The following is an 18,703-nucleotide window of genomic DNA, read 5'->3' on the forward strand; positions in this document are numbered from 1 at the left end:
ATTTTGGAAACCTTTATGGATTACCATGTAGTAGAATATTTGCAAAAGTTGCAATTTTTGCGCTGAAAATCTGAAAAACAGACTTATTAATTGTATATTTGCATTAACTCCACACAGTTTCTAGAAATCATCGCAGTTGGCAGATCAAAAGACAACGTGACTTCAGCGGTACCATGATTGATCGGTGTTCCCATTATTGCATACGCGCAAGCAATCAGATGTGCTGTTATCTAGTTGCAGTACCTTGCAGTTAAATTCGCCGACTTTCGCGTCGGAAGTCGGCAAATTTTAAAACATCGTGTATTAGTGCAGTTGATCAGAACTAATAACTGAGATCCCGCAATTCTTCCTGTTAGTAAAGAACGCCTTTGAAATTTTCGTATTCCATTTATAAATGATGCTTTTCTTTGTCCTTCATTTCCCATTTTATGTAGTACGGTTTCATTTCTAATTACTTGAATTAATTATTTTAATAAATTTAATTATTAGATCTCATCAACTTTGAAAAGACAAACTCTGCATACGTCTTTGAAAATCACTTTTCACCGAGAAATTCAAATCCGAGAATTGTTTCAAAAATTTCTACAATTTTTATCATCCTACAATTTTTGTTGTTGTTGCTTTATCAATTGAGTTCCGACTTATGTCTATAATCTCGAGAATTCACCTGTAAATTAATACTGCAAAGGTGGACCAATCGAAATACTCTCAGTCGGTGCTGCAAAATCAGGTGAGCAGCGAGAAAAATGTCCTAAGAAAACTAACTAAATAAATGAATGGTATTACATTAAACCTCTGTTATTTTGTGGTTTAATATTTCTTTATTGAGTATACTGCTTTTGAAAACACAATTTCCAAATAAGAGTTAAAAACTAAGAAGCATTCTTCAGTTGGATGGGACGCATATTTCTCTCTGCTCAAATACAAACAATGGTGGTTGAATGATTAAAATTTAATCAGGATACATGCAAGGTGGCCTTGCGTGTGAATTTAATGATGAACTGTTGGACAGCGATAAGCTCTTTTTACTGTTATTATTTGGCTTAACGTCATAAATTAAAACTGTCTGCTCGTGTGTTCATCCCAGCCTCCTGTACTCATTATCAGATCAGATTAGCTTGTTTGGTGATGACTCGCAAAGTTCACAGTTGTTTAGCTATTAATAAAGTCAGTAATAGCCTTAAAGTTGAATGTAGCAGTGGGTTTGCTGTACAGAAATATGACTCGTTTTTCACCAGGTGGTGATTCATTATTGGATATTTAGGGTAACAGATATAAATTGGTGCAAGACGTTCAGAATTTACTAGCCTTTAGCGATTCATCATTTATTTTTGTTGTTATATTTTGCTATTGACAACAAGCGAATGATCGAAACGGGGTCAGCAGCGGTTTGTGCCCGAGGCTAAATGAAATAGCTGTAATTGCTGTAGTAAGGGTTTTTCTAGGTGGCTAACCGTCGCGGAAGTGCCTTACTCTAGCAGGTTCTTGTTAGAGACTTTGCTTAATGGTTCGAGAAACAGGTGGTACGGCCTGTAAGCACCAAGACGGAAACTGGAGTCAAAAGAGGTAATCTGCTGCTTGCAGCAGATCAAAGAATAGTGGACGAAATCTGCTTAGCGATTTGACTTTCGGTCTAGGCTTCTCGTTATTGGCAAACAATTGAGTTACTTTTTTGTGCGTTTCTGCTTTATTTATCTGAAAAGCTTAACTGCAATCATGTTTCGAATAAAGACGTCTTCAGCGCATTTCTTCAACGTCGTTTGATTTTTGTTAACAGTTATAATAGACTACTGTTTGCATCAAAGGTTGCTATATGTTGATTTTTTATGCTGGAACTTTTCTGTCTTTCTCATTAAAACTTGTGTGTTCAGAGAGCACTGCATCAATGACCATAGTGATGGTGCAGCTACACGGTTCTAAAAATAGTTCTTTTACTTATATTACTATGATAGTAGGACACCCGCTTTCTGTGCTGCTTCACTACCCTACATTAGCTGCAAATACAAGCAGATAATGTAGTGCTTTTTATAGTTGTTCATAGCATTCAAAACACTTTTCACCATTACAGTGAAAAGTATTGAGGAAAGGAGATCACACTCATCCCCAAAGCTGCATATTTGTTTTCTAAGTTATGATTCTGATCTTTACACCGTTTTGACATTTTACATTCATATTTCTGATTGTTAGTATTTCTCTCTCTCCGTCTAAGTTTCATATTTTTCAAACTTCTCCCCACTTTGTGCTGTGGTACCCAATGAAAGGCCAATTTTTCAGGAAAGTCATAAACACACCTTTTCCAAATTCACAGTTATTTTGTTTTCTGGTCTATCAGACCACAAAATCAAATATACTGTAGATTGTTCTTTTTCACTCCCTTTGTTTGGACGATCTTCTGATTCGGTAATCGGAAGTCGATAGTCGTTTGTTTGGTCATCCTTCTAGCCAGTCTTAACATGTTACACAATCATTTTAATTCTCCGTTACCTCCATAATCGAATTGTTAATCTTTTGAGATTGTGTTACAAACGATACTGAGAATCTGTAGGTATTTCTATTTAGTACTGAAGAACTATCCTGATGAGGATGATTTGCGCAACTAAACGGATCATCAAATGACCTCTTCTTATGGTAAGGCTACTGGAAGTGGTTCAATTCATTTTTAAACCACCAGAATATATCCTGACTTTGTTTTTGAAGTAGTTGTTCATCAGAAATATTGAAATCCTATCAATGTATTCACCACAATTGTTTTTGTATCTATGATCAATGCAATAATGTTAAGCATAGGGATATTTTGAGTTTTAAGGAGGGCTCGGTTCATTATTTTTGTTACATAAGCATTGCCGATTTCCTTCCATAAATATCACACGTGTCAATGTGACGCAGAATTTATCGCAATTCGAAGCTCGTATTTACTGATCAATAAATAAAGTGAAGGTGAAATTACGTTCTGTTTCGCTATTGCTCTTGAACCGTCCATTAATGATGCCAACATTCAGTTTTACACATCGCTGTATGCTTATTTTCGACTGTTCTTTCGGTTTTATTCTTTGCATTCATTCATCCTGCGCTACCGAATTAATGTTCGATTGTCTCTCTTTCAACGACACATTAAGAAAGACCAGAAAAAATCACGCAGGATTGATTTTTATTGTAGATGTTTCTTCTTGTGAAATGTTTCCCCAATCATATGGACTCTCGTTATATATAAGGCGCTTTTTCGTAATTCCAAATCTCGTTGTAACTTGAACAATATTAATAAATAGAAATCTGTTTTTTCAGCTACTGCTGAAAAGTTAATTACTTAACAAATAGTTCACACTAACAGTGATTTTTAAATGGTTTCATCAGTTGAAAATGATATCGCAAAAGAGTTATTTTGTGCAATAATGATTATGGTATTTTAGAAGTTTCTATCAAAACGATCACTGTAGCGTCATTTAAATAATCATATTCTTAGTAAAATAAAAATAGATAGGGTTAAAATATTTTAATTATAACAAAATTTAGAATGAAATTTTGAATTCTGCCCAAATGTTTTAGTGTGAACCTCATAAATTCAATTTCTAAGTTCACTCTGCAGATGAATAGCAATAGTAGCGATGATGAGATCAATGGCAACCCACAGTACAGAAATGTTAAAATCTTTCAGTTGTTCTTATTTATTTATTTATTCTTAATATATTTATTCTTAATATATTTATTCTTAATATTTGATTATCGCTATTTTCAAAACGAAAAACATTTGATATTAGTTGCTTCCAGTTATACGTTTCAATACTTCCGACATCGGAATAATTTGTTTATCAAGACCGAATTTACACATCTGTATGCACTCCTATGGTTTTCAGACTCTACATTTGCTATGAATTCATGTTTTTACAAGATATTGCGAAAGACTTGACTATGGATAAAGAACACATATACATAGCCTGGAAAGGAGTCGCCGAACACTATAGTGTGAGGAACAAACAGTCATGTCGCCCACCTTAATAAGATGTAGGACCTTCTGTCTCCGCGATGACTGCAGCTATCGTATAGGACATGCTTTCCATAAACGTAAGATAGAGATTAATGAACCAATGATCTCTATCTTACGAAGATATGCCTACAGGAAGAATTTTGAACCATTCTTCCTGTAGGCATGTAAATGTTCACCCCACAGATGTTTAATGATTGAGATGAGAGCTCAATGAGGCCATTCAAGTATTGAAGTTCATGTCCACAAACCGCGCAGTTGCCTTATGATACAGTGTCTTGCTGAAAGAGAAAATAGTCAAGTCCGCAGAAGTGCCACGAACTGGAAGTATTTGCATTCTCCAGAATGCTTAGATATCTCGGATCTCAGTATTCGTGGCACCACAAACATAGGTCCGAAGCCAAAACAGGACCATACAATATCACACCGCCATCTCCAAATTTCATAGCTGAGGTTATGCACTCTGGTAAGAGACGTTCACTTCGCATCCGCCACACCTACACGCGTCGATCTTCTCGGTCCAGGGTGTAGCGTGATTCCTCATTCCATAACACAGCTTTCCAACTTTCGACGTCCCAACATACATGTTCTTTGCACTACTGAAAACGATGCCGCGTGTTGGTCGGGAAACGTGGGGCTTGCATATTATGGTGCTATCATTGAAACCCATGTTGTGAGCCTCGTTCTGAATGTTTTTGTGCAAATTCGTGTTCGAGTCGATGCCCGGAACTCCGCATTCAAAATGTCGGCCCACGAATGGCGGTTTTTACACACGTAACGTTACCGTAGCATCCTACGGTCACGTTCAATGAGTGTGGTGAATCGTCCACTGCTGGTAGCACTTGCAGTTGACTCCCTACGCTTCCATCTCGGTATGGTATCACTGACTGTTGACCTGCGATGGCTCAGTTTGTCAACAATTTGCCAAACAGATAGGCCTGCAATATGGCATCCTATCACACCGCCTCTTTCAAACATTGTTAGTTCCCTTCTCGCAGCCATTTCATCCAGACACAGTTGCACTGACTTGGGAGCATCACATTCTTCCAATTTATACCGGTTACAAACACGCGATTTCCTGGTACGATGTATCTTGCCCCATGGGGGTGTCTGTTGACTTCTTTCCAAGCAGTATATATTACTGTGTTATTAATAAAAACTGAGTAAAATACTCCACCCCTATAAAGTTGACCTTTCTGCTTACTAAAGCCCATTACTTTGTATAAAAAATCTGTGAATGTTTTCCGTGAGATTCGATTTCAAACATTTCACTGTTTTTGGAAGAACATATCTGTTTAGACTAAGTGCAGTGTTTGAAATCGAAATCCACAGAAAAGCATGCTATGAAAATGAATATTTCTGTTTCAAAAATAACCTAAAGTATTTGATTTTCGAATAGTAAATTCTTCAAGCTTTTGTTTTATCAAATTACTATATTGTATGTTTTATCCAGACTCATATCAAACGATTACATGTTTGTTTATTTTTTTTTAATTTCAGATTTTATTTAGTTGTTTACTTAAGTCATTTTTCTTTCAACAAGTGCTTGGCGTGAAGAATAAATCTGAGGTATGTTAAATGTGATTCTACTGTATTTTCCATAGCATGACACGTGAAGCTTTTACATAATTATCATAGATAGTAAAAACATTGCATCAGCTGTGATCTATGTGACTGCTATTTGGGAAGGACCCCAATCATTTCTATAGGAGGCGGCAGGTTTTCTTTCCCAGAAACTCGGGTTTTTTCATCTAAAAGTAGACATACCGATGACAAGCACATACAGGGTGTTCGGGATAAATTTGACATATTTATAATTAATTATATTTTTCCGTAAGTTACATGTATTAACACACACTTCTCTTCATTTAAAAGTTTGGACCCTTCTTCATTCATATACAAGATGTCAGAAAGGATGGATAGCTGGAACCTGAATCATGGAAGAGAATAACTTGTATCATGATGATTCGTGCCCGCCATCAAAATAAGGATATTACGACTGCTGCCCAATGCTCCCTGAATACAGTAAAAACAATCAGGCATGAACTAGAGACTTGCAATGGTGACTACGAGGATGTAGCAAGAAGAAAGATCCCTAGCAGACGATCTGATTGCGTTCGTACAGCAGAATTCCTCGCAAATCTGCAGGAACAGGTGTTGAAGAACCCTGGCATTGGAATTCGGGCTTTGTTCGTGGAGTTGCTAACTGTAGTCAAGCCCTGGATAACAAGGGTAGCCAATGGTAGGCCGTATGTATGGCAGCAGGATTCGGCCCCTTGCCACACCTCTGGGAAAAGTCAAAAATGGTTGTCTGAAAATTTCTACGACTTCACCAGTCCAAATGTTTGGCCTCCAAACTCCTCAGACCTTAACCCCATGGATTATTTTGTATGGGGCGCAGTTGAAAAAGACACCAATCGCACTTCCAGTAATACAAAAGCCCAGTTAATGGATAAAATTAAAACAGTTTTTGCGGCCCTTCCCAGGGAGACTGTAGCATCAGCTTGTTCGAGGTTCCGAAGCAGAATTGAAGCTGTGATCGATGCTAATGGTGGTTATTTTGAGTAAATCTTGTTGATAGTATTGTAATTAACTCTGCCTGTAATGTTTTTTTGTCAATTCATTAAATTTAATAGATACAAAGAAGATTTTCTTTTTCCTTACGAAACTGTCAAATTTATCCCGAACACCCTGTATATCATTAACAGACATAACTCACTTCTCTCGTATTAGCCTTAGTTGCTTCGGTCGTAAATGAAACGTACTTATATGCATAAAACTCTATATTCTTCCATTTTTAGATACTCCCACATATCGTATTTGAGGCTTCTTATATATATAAGTGAGGATTAATACTCAGAAACAATTAACTCCTTCTATTCTAACTTTCATTCCGGAGCACGTATGTTTGAGACATTCCTAGTTTGAATTGCCATAACACACGATATACTTACATCGATTAGTGCCCAGAAATTAAATCCAAGCGTCATTGTTTATAACAGTGAAGAAAATGAGTTATTTGGATACATTATTCGCCTTTGATCTGATACTAATCCGAGATTTGTACTACAAAACTGAGATATCTTTGTTATTTCTTAAGACATCGCAGAACATACGAATTGAGTATCCAAATCCGCACATTGTCATTTTCTAATATGACATTTTATTAGTCCTATTTTTAAAGATTCGCTAACTAGATAGCAGTCTCGAAATTCTCTGTTCTCCTCAGAGGACACCTAGGAATTCACTATAGATTAAAGTTGAAATTCTTATTTTGAAGAAAGACTTCTAATAATTTCATAGTTGTGATTTAAACTATTTAGAATAAGGATAAAACATTGATTTTTCACCCTAAGATAATAAAACTTAAGTTTGTGTTAAAAAAAGACCGATCTCTGAAAGTGAAAACATTAAGATAATATCTAATATTGATCTAACAGTACTCTAACACTACTGTCATTAGTATGTTAGTTATGTATCAGTTCCTATGTTACCATAATTTTAATCAGAGATATAATATATAATATTTACAATATAATTTATAGGACAATAGATATAATTAACAGCTACACGTCCTTCCGTCTATCATCCATCTGATAGGAACTTTCAGTTGGTAATAAAATCGAAATTTTCTAATAGATATAAGCTGATGAGTTAGCTCCAAATCAAATACTATTTTATGGGGGGTAAGTGGCAAACGGAGACTGTATGCACTCTAAGTTTTTGGAATTACCAACTGACCAAAATCTGTAACCAAGTTGAAATTTCGTCTGTATATTGGGTCGAGTGGTTAGCATGTCCTCTCTCCAAGGAACAGAGTGAGGTTTCGAAACGCAGTGTGAGTATGACCTTTGTGGATGTCTATAGGTGGGAGCTGATTTTCATCTACCAGCGTCAAATACCAGCCTATTCCTTGGAGGCCTTTTGTGACTGAAAAAAAGTAACGGGTTTAGTTCCCACTCATCTAAACCCTTACTTCATTTATGGAACTAATGTACCATAAGTTTACAACAGGGTTTCTGAGTCTCGGCTGTTTGTCTGTTCCTGGGACTCGAGATATTTTCTTCCCAAGTCCAGCGAATTCCCAGGACTATCATTTTCGCTCATTAAAATTATTTTTTGAAGTATATTTGTTATTTATTATATTTTTATAAAATGCGTGAATAACTTCTAAATAAATGGCATGATTAAGGCAGAGTAAATCACATCCATCCATCCACATAGTCACAAGAAGATTTTCCAAAATTATTCTAAATTCTTGCATTCATGAGTCCACAATATTGTGAATCAGTTGACGAACATTTTCCCTGGTACATACAAGCTAATTCTAAGTTTAAAATTTTTGCCTCTTCTGAATGAACAATAATATTAAATATCTTTTATTTTCGATACTGTCCACTCATCCAAAGTAAGACTAAAGCGGGGATCTGATTCTGTTACTTCTTTAATTTTGGATATTTACTCTTCTTTTTTTTAGGTTCATAGAAGTGAAAAATTAACTTTAATATATCTGATTGGCTCTTTGATAATCCATAATTCTGCTTTGAAATCGATTTCCGTATGAAAGAATTATTGGTAGTTGTTTAAATTCCATCTTCGGCGACTAATCTAGACACAATCTTACTTAATTTTCTTGTTTTACAAAAGTTAAATTGATTGATTAGCCTTAATTATTTTTGAGCTACTTGAAACTTCCGTATTTCCTGAACACTTCTTTTAAAATGCGATTCTTGCATACGTTTTTCAACGTCTTTTTAGTCCACTAATGTTCGATCTCTTGCATGAAATTTGCTTTGCACAGCTGTACTGATCCGCTTCCTCATTTATGTATATATATTAAAACTTATTTCTATTCGGACTGATTTACTTTCATTTTGAAGCTAAAGTGGAAATATTAAAATTATAAAGTTAATAAAAATTAATATCATAAATAATTTTTACCTTATCAAGTTATCGAATGTGATTCAAATTTAAAAGTAAAAAGAGAAATAACAACTTCAGCACAGCGTGAAAGTGAATTAGCTACTGCAGCAACGAACTGCCTACAGAGAGCTGATTCTGTGATCTCGAAGCGGCTGAGTGTATTAAAAGATCTATTTACGTGTGGCTGTTTCATCGCCTTTGATTCATAGCTACTGTATATTGTATTATATTTAAAATAAACGCAAATAGATGTATAAAATAATGAATATCGTCATATTCATTGCAGCCGATAAATATTTTAATTCATAATAAAATTATTAGACACTTTTCTGGGACCGAAATTTTAGTTTTTACTCTCTCTGTGGTGGATTATCAAAGATTGTTGTTGTTTTTGAATACACTACACATCACTACATCAATACTGGGTAGTTTGCTTACTCGGAGTATTTTATCAAGTCTAACGCTCGTCTACTTCCTTAGGCGAAAGTTAGAATGGATAAGGACATTTTTAGCATTCTTGTTGACAATCCCCTCTCCTCCAGAAGGATTTAAATATATAACAAATTATATTAGTATCCTGGTTAGTTAATCCGGAAACTTACTTCAGGAACCCCCCACAATACTTTTTCGCATCTTATATGAGTAACAAAAAGCACACAACACTTAAAGTGGTTAAAGTTTATATATGTTACGTAAGAAGTTTACTATTTGATATCTAGAGCAAATATTGACTTCTTCAAAGCACTTCAGGCTTCCCATAAACAGGTTTAAGCATCACACGGGACAACGAATATCATCTCCCACTTAACGACACTCATTCCTGGAGTGGGATTCGAACCCACGACCTATTAGTTGGAGAACTAGTACGCTGACAACTCGCCATGTGTGTATTTATATAAATTAACAGATTTACTGAAATAAAGAGCCAAGAGGCTTCACTTCGGCGATGCAAAATTTTACAAATTAAGTGAATATTGAATTCAACATTATTTCACAGCCGAATATATAGAAACTACAAGAGTTTCGTGCCGAATATAGAAACTATAAAAGTTTCGGCGTATCCAAGCGTAAGCAACCTTTCAGGATAGAGGAAACTCGTGGCAGAGGTGGAGTAAGTTCTGATCACTTCCTTAGTATTCTCCATAAAGGATCATACATGTTTGCAAGGATATGTGTTTTGCTTTATGGAGACTACTAAGGAAAATGATCAGAACGTATTCCACCTTTGCCACGTGTTGCCCCTGTCTGAAAGGTTGCTTACGATTGGATCCGCCGAAACTTTTATAGTTTCTATATATAATCGGCTTTAAAATAATGTTGGATTCAATATCCACTTAATTTGTATATTTTAACAGATTTAATTATTATGTGTGCATTAATTCTTAACCATTCAGAGAGATTGAGTAAACAAATCTTGAAAAGACAGTCCATTGTTCTACTATTTAGAGTTTGAAAAAATAAATTCTTACCTTCAAATAGATCATCATTTCTACGGCTTCTGTTTACGGAAATGTCAGGATGGGCGAAAGCATATGCGCTTAGAAGGACAGTTAATGACAGTGTTGGCAGCAGAAGAGAAAGAAGGGTAGAACGGCTCATAGTGCACCTGCGACATGTGTATATCTGAAAGAGAAAACAGATGATGAGTACATTAAAATATAAGGAGTCCACTAAAGAATATAAAGCTTCTTAATAACGTACGAAATAACGTAGCATTTAAAAAAAACAGATATTTAGCAGCCATATTATAAGAACTTTTGCCAAAACATACACAAGATGCATGTAATATGCATATATAGTTTGCTAAAAAATAAAACACCAGTACGTCGCAACCACAAAAAAATACATAAATAAATAATCCCAGAAATTTGCTTCAAATCTGTGCAATAGGTGGTGTATTATATCTATCACTGCACAGGTTTTATGTCGGTCTGTCTAATTATGCTGGAGTGAAATATCTGACTTTCTAGAAAGCCACGTTATCTCTGTATAAGTTAGGCCAACCCAACTCACCTTTAGATGAAAATCCATCATAAGCTTCTTTGTGACTTAGCATTAGGAACGAAACCATTCGTCCAAACTCATATGCATATATTTATACGCATATGAAGGAATATTCACTGCGGAAAGGCAAGGATTAGGGCCTTGGGTCAGAAGTCTAATCCGCTTCCCACATTACAGAGCCACTGAATTGTTTCCTCATAGTTATTCCTTCCTAATATCTTGAAAGTTGAGTGGCCGAAGGGAGGGTTAGATAGCTTTGAGAAAATATTCACACTACCAAGATAGTAACGTCAACATTCATGGATATGAAACCAGGAGTAAATTGACATAATTCGGCCATTTAAAATGGAAGTTGATTAGCAGAAAAAATTAGAGGTAGAAAATGGTTTATGAAAAGATCTAGACAAAGACGAAAATGAACATGATTTTATGTAGTTTTGAACTATTTTAGAAACAGAAGCCCGGTCAAGTCGGTAACACTGAAAAATTATTGCTAGAAAAAAGTAATGACAATCTATGTATGGTGATCTTTTATATCCCTTAAACTCTTCAAGAATAAATCCCAAATAAATAGTGATGATTTTGGTATAAGCACCAAAAAAGGGAATACCTGCAGAGTTTAAAGAAATAGCAAAAGGCAATATCCTCTACAGATTAGGTTTCCAATAAATGTTTCAATGTTGCTTACAATACAGGTAAGTAAATTAAAAAAAAAAATTACTTTATTTATTACTGTATGACTGAGTCGAAGTGACTCGGGGGTTTGATGTTGTTGCAAATTGCGACGTTTTCCTAAGCTGCTTATTGTTGTTTTAATTCATAAAATCAGTGCTGTCTAAACGAATGTAGGAAGTAAGTTCGCTGACAAAGCTTTTTTTCCTGCTAATCCTCTCTGTTATTTAGACTGCTCTCTCATTTCATGTGTTCGCTTATCGAAGCTTGATTTCATATGATGTTTTCTATGACAGTTTCCGGTCTGGTTAGCGTGCATGGAAGAGGAGGGGCGATGTGTTTAAGAGACATACGAGGAAAGTTTTTTCGCATTTTCTGCCCCAGTTCATTTAGAGGTACATTTTCTTTCCTGAGCTTGCTTGTCTCGACAGTTTTTCTAGCTTGATTGAATTTTGTCAGGTTTCTGCACATATCATAATAAAAATTCGAGATGACCCGCTGTAAAACCAGTGCGTGTACTTCCAGTGTAATAACAGACTGCATGGTTAGTTCTCCTCTGCTGAAAATTGGAAGTCTCGTCTATATTTTAAAACAGGACGCGGCAGATGGTTAGAGGAGCTTTTTATATATAGAACTTTTTTATTTGGTAGATGACTCTGATTTTTTTTAATGTTGAATCCATGCACGAGAGGTTGGTCAATCAACCTAGTACATTAGTACCGTATATGGGTAATATACACTGAAAATGCTAGAGAGTTTTGTGTTCTCTCTCGGATAGATATCCATTGCAGTAAAAAATATTAGTTAATTATATCTTTGTGCTAGTGATATGAGTGGAAAGTGAAAAGTACACTCAAAATCTAATTCTGGCTAATGACAGGAAAGTAGAAGAGTGGTCACTTCTGACCAGATCATGATCAAGATAAAATAAAGAATCGTGACGTGATTGGTTGTTCATATGATGACGCCATTGTGCGTGTGACGTCATGAGTTTGGAATGTTTGGAATTTCGCTGGGGGCATATGTGTCCGTGACGTCAGGTCTTTTTTTTTGGTTCGCATATGGAATTGTGGGTGAGTTTTATAGATAAGAACTCGTGTCGTGATTCGTGGAGCAGTTTAAACCAAATAGGGGTAAGGTGAATGGGGGAAGCGACGTCATTGTCCTGGATGTGTTGTTATCAGATGAAGATAAGTGACATCATTTGTTAGTTGTAAATAAGTGACATCATTTGTTAGTTGTAAATAAGTGACGTTATTGTTTTGAATGGAAAAGGAAGATATATTAGTGGATAAGGATTCGTGCCGTGATTGGTGGGACACTTTTAATCAAATAGGGGTAGGGGGAATGGGGAAAGCGAGATCAGTGTCGTGGATGTGTGTGTTATGAGATGTAGATAAGTAAATGGTTTGCGTATAGCCTTGTGGGTGATGGTAGAGATAAGGAATCGTGATGTTATGTGTTTGGAATTTCTGGGGAATATGTGTCAGTGACATCACGTGGTGTTTTTGGTTTGCCTATGGAATTGTGATATTTAGAGATAAGATATCTTGGAATTTCCCAGGGTGACACACGCACACATCCATCATTGTCTTCAAGTTTTGTCTTTGGTCGTCTATAGGTGGCACCATGACTTTTCCAATAAGTGTGATATTTCTTTCCTGTTAAAGACTATGGGAATTCCTAGAGTAGAGTCGAGATGGCGCCAGCATTTAGACCTTTTCTGAATAATTAATTATATCCTGGTGTCCCCTCAACCACACGCTTTTTTTTCGCATATTCAAAAATCAACCGAATATTTTGATTTGTCCATAATTTAAGATCTTAAAGATCAATAAATAAATTGTGTGTGAATTCACAGTGATTTCAAAAAAAGTGATCTTACTTAAATTGTATAACACATCAACGACATCATTTGTTCATTTTGCTCATTAAGTTTACACATTTTATTTCACAGATATTATTTAGAATGTTATCTTTCTGAATGTTACAGAAATAGGAATTTTCACATATCACTGTGTTTTTACATCTATGCATAATGCAATTTTATAGTCTTTGAATGTCCGAAACACCACAGAAAAATCAGCATCTGCCGAAAAAATTACGATTTGGTATTCCGGAGTCAAATACTTTTGAAAGAGACCTGCTTCTGGAATACTGCAAGAAATTGGCGGAACCCCTGCAATTTTGTGGAGGGTTAAAGCCCTCTTTGTTTGTAACTTTTTACAATCTAACTGCACTTGTCTGTATTTTTAAGCATCATCATGCAAAGATTGTCTTTGTTGGTAATTTCCACAATAGCTGTTTTTATTTTCACAAATTCATCCAGGCTAAGCAGCGTTGTTCTTTTCACATTGGTTCTGTCACCACCTTTGTTACTGATACTGATAAGTATGACATGGTAAGTTAATGTCGTTCTCTAAACTGGATGCACTAACGGCCAACCAAACATGAGATAAAGTTCCTAAACTCGATAAACACTGAATGATCTCATTAAGCATATCTCGAAAGATTCCGAAAAACGACTCCATTGGGAGGAGTTCAAGGTCACAGAATCTAATTTGATACTTCATTTGATGAGTTTGATATTTGATAAAGTATCGTGATCGCCCCGCCAAAACAGTATAAAAAACATCCCCGTAGAGTGAGGGGTCAGTAGTAGAAGTAGAGACTTTAGTTTCACATACAGAAACTGAATGTAAATTTTTTTTTGGTGGGGGGGGGGGTCGCGACTTATTCCAGCCACACCAGCGAGTGTTACACAAGGACTAATGCCATGAACTGTGTGTTGTTGTTCATTTTCTCCTGCAGATGTATCTATGAAATCAACCTCTACAAAAATGGGTGCATGGTTATGCACAATCCTGTCACCATCAATAAACCGAATTATGGATGATCGCTATTAAAAAAGATTACTTTCTAGATTTCAGAAATCGTTTTTAGAAAATAAATAAATAAATATTATTCATCATAAGGTGATTTTGCAATTTCGACACTACGCGATCCTTTCGCTAACACAATTTTATTAAACATCTCTCAAAATCTTTACCAATCACTCTAACAAGCAAAAAATATATAATGACTTATGGACATTTCACTTAACACAAAAGCAGTTTGAAATATTTTCATGAACATGTTTTTAATTCCATTGCAAAACCACCTTATATATTAAAAACTTAGACATTAAAAAAAATTACTTTCTAGATTTCAAAAATCTCTTTTAGAAATAAATAAATAAATGTTATTCATCATAAGGTGATTTTGCAATTTCGACACTATGCGATGTTACACTAAGACAATTTTACTAAACATCCACCCTCAATATCTTTCCCCAATCACTAACAAGAAAAAAAAAAAAAAAATATATATATATATATATATACAGCAATCCCTCGATTAGTGCACCTAATGTGTTCTTTAAAACAGGCGCATTAATCGAAAATGCACTAATCGAATATAACCTATGTGAAAAAGTATAATTCGTTCCTCAAATTTCTTTTTTTACCCTTGATTGTTTTATAAAAGAATTAGGGTATGTCTCAGGGCCTGGTTAAAGGAAGATTATGAAGCTGAAAGACAATAAAACATATTCAAAATATAAATCCATTATTCTGGTGGGCATTCTGTTTCTCTTTTTCATACAACTGCCTCTTCTGCAAATTTTCCTGCTTCTCTCTCTTCACAAGGGCTAGTCTGTAAACATTGCTACTTAAGAGTTTCGGTTGCACGAAAAATATTTTAAATTTATTTCTGTGAAATCTTGTCACAGGGCTTGTCAGTAAATTATCTTCATATTCTTCAGGATCTTCCTGCTGTGCATCTAAATTTAGCAGGTCAGAATCACTCAGTTTCTCAGAATGAGATTTAATTAACTTAGATTCATTTGAAATATCTCTAAAATCATTTGCATAATGTAGAAGAATGTGCTTCCAAACGGCTCGCATATTGCTAGCAGTAATTTCATTCGATTTTGCGACTTTATAACCAGGCTGAGATTTCTCTGATTTAGCGAGAAAAGTCTTGGAAGGCATTGGCTTCCAACAAAAGGCCACGTTCATTGACATTAAATATTTGTTGGTCAAAATAGCCCCCTTCTTATACAATTTTCTTCAAATCTCTGGATAATTTGTGGCCACCTCCTTATCCGCACTTGCAGTTTCGCTTGTGATTAGAACATTATGTAAGCTATTTCTGAAACCACCCAGTACTCACATGGAATTCTTCTTTTCCATCCCTTTCTTTCAAGGTTACAAAGAGATTATTAAATCAAAAGCATTGAGACTTAATGCTTTTGATTTAATAAGGTCAGTTCTTAGCAGGATCCGTTTTTGGTTACAATCTTTGATACGTGTACAAAGAAGTCTTTCTAATTCAATCATTATGATACTTTGTATTCAGCAGCTTTGCTTAAAACTGCTCTTATAGTTGATTCACCCATTTTTGTGTTCTTGTCTTATCTTTGCTCTGGACTCGCCTTGTGCACTTTCTTTATTATTTCAAGTTTTTCTTCCAATCAGATTATTTTTCGAATCATTTTCACACTTTCACTTTTTTGCTCACTAATTCTTTTACTCATGATGAAAGGTTAGAAAAATACTTTAAAATAAAATTTAAAAAAATGTAAAGAAAATAATTGCAAAAGAGGTACGAGATATGATCAGGAAAATGCTATGTAATTAGCAGATGACATGAATTTTGGTGGTAAAAATTTGGAACATAGCGTGCATGGAAGTAGTGTAGTATGCCATTAAAAACGACTTTGTAAAATTACTTAAATATAAAGAGTCAATAGGCTTCATTTCGGCGATATAAACATTATTTAAATTAAGGGGATATTAGATCCTACATTGTTTTAAAACTGAATAAGAAACTCAAAGATTGGAATCAGAGAGTTTCATGCCGAATATAGTAAACTATAAAAGTATCGGCGATTACTAGCTTGAGCTAATGCAAGAAGTCCTAGTACGTAGTACAATCTCGGGCAATTCGCAGCAAGAGTGGTAAAGTTCTGATCGCTATTCTTGGTATTTTCCATAATGTAAAAACACATTTCCTAGAAATGTTTCCTAGGAAATGTATGCTGTTATTACATTATGGCGGGAGGTCACTACCCATACCAGTTTCAGCCTTATGTGTAAGTAAAGCCAGCTCTAAAAATTCGGGCGATCCCTAGATCACTCAGTAGTGGGCGAAAGACCGTCCAACTCAGCGTTGGCTCCACTCAGTGATGGCCTTCTACCCACTACCACCGAGCAGAACCGCTCATATTCTGAAGAAAAGCATTCACCGACAAAGCCCCTCACCAGGCCGTGCCGGAAAACACTTTCCCCGGAGACTCAAATTGCTCCCTTAAGGCAAAAACCTTAACAGAACGAACTCATAATAGCCCCCCACCGGTTTCAGCCTTATGAGTAAGTAATGCCGTCTCTAAAAATTCGGACGATCCCTAGGCCACTCAATCGTGGGCGAAAGACCGTCCATCTCAGCGTTGGCCTTCCACCCACACGCCACCACCGAGCAGAACCACTCAAATTTCGAAGAAAATCAGTCACCGACAAAGCCCCTCAGCGGGCCGTGTCGGAGAACACTTTCTCCGGAGACTCAAATTGCTCCCTTAAGGCAAAAACCCTAAGGGAGCGAACTCATAATAGCCCCCCACCGGTTTCAGCCTTTTTTGAGGCTTCATCAGCGAGTAGCTAGACCAAATTAATACCAAAGGGTATAGCAAAAAGAACTTATATACTCTGCTATACGAGTTGTCAAAAAGGTGCAACCATTAAGTTACTTAAATATAAAAAGCCAATAGGCTTCATTTCGGCGATATAAACATTATTTAAATTACGGGGATATTAGATCCCACATTGTTTTAAAACCGAATAAGAAACTCAAAGATTGGAATCAGAGTTTCGAATATAGTATAATAAACTTATAAAAGTATTGGCGATTACTAGCGTGAGCTAATGCAAGTAGTCCTAGTACGTAGTACAATCTCGGGCAACTCGCAGCAAAGGTGGTAAAGTTCTGATCGCTATTCTTGGTATTTTACATAATATAAAAACATTTCGCTATACCCTTTGGTATTTATTTGGTCTAGCTACTCACTGATGAAGCCTCAGTAAAGGCTGAAACCGGTGTGTGTAGGGGGGGGGGCTATTGCTAATATGAGTTCGCTCTCTTAAGGTTTTGGCCTTAAGGGAGCAATTTGAGTCTCCGGGGAAAGTGTTTTCTGGCACGGCCCGGTGAGGGGCTTTGTCGGTGAATGCTTTTCTTCAGAATATGAGCGGTTCTGCTCAGTGGTGGTGGGTGGAAGGCGCCATCACTGAGTGGAGCCAACACTGAGTTGGACGGTCTTTCGCCCACTATTGAGTGGTCTAGAGATCGTCCGAATTTTTAGAGCTGGCTTTACTTACACATAAGGCTGAAACCGGTCTGGGTAGTGACCTCCTGCCATAATGTAATAACAGCATACATTTCCTAGGAAATGTGTTTTTACATTATGGAAAATACCAAGAATAGCGATCAGAACTTTACCACCTTTGCTGCGAGTTGCCCGAGATTATACTACGTACTAGGACTACTTGCATTAGCTCACGCTAGTAATCGCCTTTTATAGTTTACTATATTCGTCATGAAACTCTCTGATTCCAATCTTTGAGTTTCTTATTCGGTTTTAAAACAATGTGGGATCTAATATCCCCTTAACATTTTAAAACATTTTACTTTGTAAAATGTTTTAAATCAGAAGTAAATTATTTCATTCTCATGAGTGATTTTTTAAAATAGTTAGCCATAAAAAATGTATAGATCAAAAAATTTTAAAATCTGTAACATTTATTTTTAAGATGTATATAGACACACTAATCGAATTTTAGAGGTGCACTAATCGAATTTGGGTATCGAAAACAAATGACGCACTAATCGAAAACGCACTAATTGGGGATGCATTAATCGAGGGATTGCTGTATATATATATATATATATATATATATATATATATATATATATATATATATTAACATGATTTTTAATTTTCCATTGCAAAACCTTATAACCTTATATATTAATAACTTAGACAAATTCGCTAATGTTAATATTGCAGATGACATTGCCATGTTAAAAACATTA

The 18,703-nt window shown here is 35.7% G+C and overlaps 2 protein-coding genes across 2 annotated transcripts in view; one reads left to right on the plus strand and one right to left on the minus strand.

Moving 5' to 3' along the window:
* LOC150093168 (serine protease 33-like) overlaps nucleotides 1–10,933 on the minus strand; it is a 31,214-nt gene extending 20,281 nt beyond the window's left edge. Inside the window, exons 1-2 of the mRNA XM_090414167.1 lie at nucleotides 10,916–10,933; nucleotides 10,372–10,525 (exon numbers count right to left, since the gene is read on the minus strand). Of these exons, the coding sequence (XP_090270293.1) occupies nucleotides 10,372–10,525; nucleotides 10,916–10,933 (172 nt within the window). The remainder of the gene's footprint in view (nucleotides 1–10,371; nucleotides 10,526–10,915) is intronic.
* LOC150093165 (trypsin-1-like) overlaps nucleotides 1–18,703 on the plus strand; it is a 379,787-nt gene that overhangs the window by 185,440 nt on the left and 175,644 nt on the right. The window contains exon 4 of the mRNA XM_090413723.1: nucleotides 5,480–5,548. The gene's annotated coding sequence lies outside the window, so the exon portion shown is untranslated. The remainder of the gene's footprint in view (nucleotides 1–5,479; nucleotides 5,549–18,703) is intronic.

This window comes from Typopeltis vanoorti, chromosome 24, assembly GCF_054136105.1.
Source record: "Typopeltis vanoorti isolate ZY-2024b chromosome 24, IOZ_Tvanoo_1.0, whole genome shotgun sequence".
NCBI lineage: Eukaryota > Metazoa > Arthropoda > Arachnida > Uropygi > Thelyphonidae > Typopeltis > Typopeltis vanoorti.